This window comes from Euleptes europaea, chromosome 3 (assembly GCF_029931775.1).
Source record: "Euleptes europaea isolate rEulEur1 chromosome 3, rEulEur1.hap1, whole genome shotgun sequence".
Lineage (NCBI taxonomy): Eukaryota > Metazoa > Chordata > Lepidosauria > Squamata > Sphaerodactylidae > Euleptes > Euleptes europaea.
In genome coordinates, this window is record NC_079314.1 from 2,349,564 (window position 1) to 2,354,107 (window position 4,544).

General features: G+C 58.6%; 1 protein-coding gene across 1 annotated transcript in view; it reads right to left on the reverse strand.

Annotated features, from left to right (window-relative positions):
- Positions 1-3,038, reverse strand: part of LOC130475867 (carcinoembryonic antigen-related cell adhesion molecule 19-like) — a 28,774-nt gene extending 25,736 nt beyond the window's left edge. Inside the window, exon 1 of the mRNA XM_056847771.1 lies at positions 2,903-3,038. Coding sequence (XP_056703749.1) covers positions 2,903-3,038 — 136 coding nt within the window. The remainder of the gene's footprint in view (positions 1-2,902) is intronic.
- Between the last annotated feature and the right edge of the window lie 1,506 nt (positions 3,039-4,544).

Sequence of the window (4,544 nt, forward strand, 5' to 3'; positions counted from 1 at the left end):
AAGGAAGTCCAGGGTTGCTGTGCAGAGGCCGGCCATGGCAAAGCACCTCTGTTAAGTCTCTTGCCTTGAAAACCCCAAAAGTTGTCACCATAAGTCAGCTGCAGCTTGACTGCGCTTTCCACTACCATTCTCCTGCAGGCTAAGCCCTCAAATCCACCCTGGTGTCTGGACCAGCAGAACAGTGGGGGTGGAAGCAGAAATGATGTTGCACGATGCGACAATGTCACATCCAGGCAAAAAACGGGATGTGACATCAGCCTGTCAGCTGATGCTCTGGAAACTACCATTGAGTAGTCACTTTTGTCCCTTACCCTGTCCTGGCCAAAAGCCCCCTGGGGTGCCAGGCAGCAGGCTGGCATCCCTGACGCAGCTATGTTAGCCCACTTCCTTACAATGAGGCAGATCATTGGTCCATTTAGCTCTGATCTGACTGGTGGGGGGACTCTCCATGGGGTTTCTCCCAACACTGGTTCTTCTATAAACAGGACCGCCTGGGCTCACCTGTCAATCTCTGCTTGCCTAGCCACGACTAAAAACCCAGGAGATTAAGCTTTAAGCAGGGGGTTGGATAGAGGGCCTGCATGGCCCCTTCCAACTCTATCAGTCTATAAGAGCCAATAAAAAAACAGGCAGCTCTGCAAGTCCGGACATGGTCTTAAACTGGGGCTCTGGGTTCAGTTCCTGGTTCCATTGCTGATTTGGTGGCTGAGCCAGCAGTGACTCACTCCCTGGGATTCTCACAGTCATGCTACAGGGAGAAATCTGAGTCATCCATGGCTCCTGTTTGTAGTATGCGGCATCTCCATGGGAACAATGCTGGCAAAACCCAACAAAACTGGACTTGGGGCAGAAGCCCACTCCAAAGGAAGGAGCAAACTGCAGCTTGGCCAACAGCCGCCTTTTGTCAGGGTACGAACCGTTATTAGAAGGGCAACTGGACTTCTGTATCTGTAGCAACCTCGGAATGAACCACTGGTCCTGAGGCAAGGGGGCACCGAGGGAACGCCTGATGGTTTGTGGGATGAGTCTAGCAGAATCTGGTGGTGACCGGTTTTCCAAACCCTTAAGAATAGCCACAGTATTTTCTCTCTAGTACTTCTCTTTGACATTTGGCTGCCCAAAGGGAGACCCCACAAAGAAATGCGGGGGGGGGGGGGGCATCAAAGCTACTGAGAAATTGTAATTCAGCAATCCAGCCTCAAACGGAGCAAACTCCTTTTGTATTCATTGCATGTGTTAGGGGGCTTAACGTAAATTCAACAAAGCGGGCCCCAGATCATAGATTTGTTAGTCCTTGAGTAATGCAATGGATTTCCTTTTTAAAATGTTTTAAGACTCGGACTGTAATTCTTTGATTGTAAGAATCTATTAGTCCATGCTTTCCGTTTTATCATGTTTTGACTGGCTAAGTGCCGCAAATAAATTATCTATCTATCCAATGCATTTCCTGGTGGGAGGGGGTAAAAGAACAGATTTTGCCCAATTATTATAATGCATGGTTACTTCACATTTGTTAGCGATTCAAATATCATACACTTTATTGTAGCTGCACCCAGGGGCAAGTGGTCATGGTATCTATCAAGTATATTTTTGAGCTGTGCATAGAAAGATCCTCAGCAACACAGCCTGCATATGTGTCACAATTCTTCCCCTTCCCCTCTTCAGCTGCCTGAGTTCTCCGTTGCTGCCCCTGTTGAAGCAGGCTCAAACCCACCAGAAACTTCTCCTACGAGAAATCTGGTGGAGGGCAGGCGGCATGGGCTAACCGGATCTCGTCACATCTCACAAGCTAAGCAGGATCAGTACTTGGATGGCAGAACAGGAAGGAGGACTCTGCAGAGAAAGGCCATGGCAAACCCCCTCTGCAGGGCAGCTCCCTTGCTTGGAGAACTCCTTTCAGGGATCGCCAACAGTGGCTTGACGGCACTTAACACGCACGCACAATAAATCTGGTAGTCTTTAAAGCCCTGCTAGAATTTGGGGGCCCTTTCAGAGTCCAGGCAGGCCTCAGTGACATGCCTGTGCACCCCCCCCCCCAAACTGAAGCACTCGATCCACGTCCAGTCGCACCTTAGAGTCCAACCAAATTTTCAGGGTATTTTTGATGGTTTCTAAGGTGCTACTGGACTCGAATCAAGTTCTACGGCTCTCCAAGACGCCTGCCCTCTGAAACTACCCCACACCGAGGTTCAGAGAAGGCCTGCCATCTCCAGCAATGCCTCTTCCCGACGGATTCTGGAACAGGCCGTGAGCCCCATTCACACATCCTTTTAAGCAATCCTTACATCGTTGTGCCACTGTGCATGTTAGGATGGGCCCTGGCTCAGGGGAAGAGCACCTGCTTGGGCACACAGAAGGTCCTAGTTTTTCTGCTGAAATAAAAAGGATCAAGTAGTGACGGAGACTATGGACAGCTGCTGCCAGTTAGAGTAGGCAACAGGGACCTCCACAGACCCACAGACTCCACAATAGGGACCTCCACAGCATCAATTTTGATGCTCGCTCAAAGCTCTTTTTAAAAATGCGACCTTTAAAATGCCTATTCATGGTCCCGATGCCAAAGGAGAAATTCCACCCACCCCCACTCGCCTGCTCCTTCGTTCCTGCTTGCGTAGCCATTAGCGTGTGCATCGCTAATGTGCAGCTGTGATTTTGCATGCTTGCTTGTGGGGATTCTTCGTAGTGGGGGTGGAGCAGACACAAAAGGTCGCGTTCAAGGGGCTCTAAAGAAATGCAAAGCAGGGATGCGCCAGCGTCGCAGTCACTTCCCGAATGACGGGGCATTTCCGCCTGGAACGCGCTGCTAATTACCAAGCATAAAAGGCACGTGGGAATAAGGCAGCGACCTCGCGTTTCCCTGGGGTTTTCCCCCCCGAGGAAGAAATCCCACGGCGCCTCTCGCCTGGCCAGCAGGGGGCCCCGTCGCGCAGCCCCGTTTGCTCTTTGGTCCAGTTACAGGGAATCCCGCTCGGCTCTCCCCGCTCGCCCCCTTCCACGCCCCCCGCCCCCAAGGGGAGAGCCGGACAGTCCGGCGCCATTCCGCCCTAAGGAGCCCATCCCCCGGGCTCGGCTTTTGCGGGGAAATGTGCCCCGGGCCCCTCCGTGGGCGACTTTAAATAGCAGCCCGACAGGCTGAACTCTAACAGCTGAGACTTCTGGCGTGGAGATAAAAGTGGGGTGGGGTGGGGGTGGGGGGGCTGACTCGGTGTTTTCCTCCTGGCCCGGCAGCTGTCAGGGGCGCCCCAGCGAAGCGTGTGCAAAAAACGGCCCCACGAACTGCTTTCCGCCCCCCGCAGTCGGATGCAGACGGACTCGGGCTGGCGGGCTGACGCGGCGGGCCAATGCAAGCGCGTCGGCCACCGCGGCACCGCCTTGCAGGGAGGGCGGGACGGAGGGACGGAGGGTCCCCCCCTGGGCCCGGCGAGGCTGCAGCCCGGCGGCAGGCAGCGTTCCAACAGGCGCCGCTCGCTGCGCGCTCGCTCGCTCGGGCAGGGCCGCCTGGCGCGGAGCGGGCGCGCTGCGGCTCTCCTCGGCGGAGCTCCAGCCCGCGTCGGGGCCGGGCCGGGCCGGGGAGGGCCGCCGCTCTTCCCCTACGGGGGCCGCGAGTCCAGGGAAAGGGCCGCGAGAGCGAAGCCCCCCCCTCCGTCCCCCCCCCCGCGGCTGGAGGTTGGCCGCGCGCCCGGGGCGCCCCCGGCACGGTTGGCGCTGCGCCCAGGGCGCGCGGCGCGGGGCTCCCCTGGCTGCTTGCGGTGGCCGCGGCCGGGGAGGGGGAGGGGGCGGGGTGGGGGGCGGGGGGCGGGACTCCCCCGGGGTGGGGAGGGGAGGGGCGGGGCGGGGGGTCAGGAGGCGCCTGTGAAAGTCCCTGGCATTCAGCTGAGCCGGCGGGGAAGTCCCGGCTGCCTTCCTTCCTCCCTCCCTCCCTCCCTCCCTCTCCCGCGGAGGGTGGCGCGGGGGAGTCACTCGTGGGCCGCGGAGGGCGCAGCCAACCCCGCCGGGGAGCACCTGCGCTGGGCGGCTGACTCCGTCCCAGGGATCCCCCTCTCCCCAGCCGCCAAGGGTGCCCGGGGGAGGCGGAGGCGCTCGTGCCCTCTGCCTGCACCCCGGCTGCCCATCTCCGGAGGGACGGACTCCTTGGCTTCCCGGGAAGAGGGTGGCACCCCGCCCACTCGCCACGCCCGGGGGGGAAAGAAAGAGCCCAGGTGGGACTGCATGGCGTTTGGAGGGTGAGACCCGGAAGGTATCCAGCCTTTGGGAAGAGCTTGGGAAAGGAGCAAGCCAACCAGAGACACGCGCACGCACGCACACACGCACACGCACCCGTGCTCGGAGCGCAGCGTCAGCCCCCTGGTTCCCAGCGAGGGAGTCACGGGTGACCTCAAGAGCCGGAAAGGAAATAAGGAGACTTCACCTGCAAAGATGATAGACTGGTGACCCTCCAACCCCAGAGACCCGATCCAAGAGGGGCCCCCGGCGCCGGAAGGGGGCTGGAGACGTACAACCTGCTGGCCCGTCAGGTTTGGCAACTTCCCGGACTTGGCAGCCCC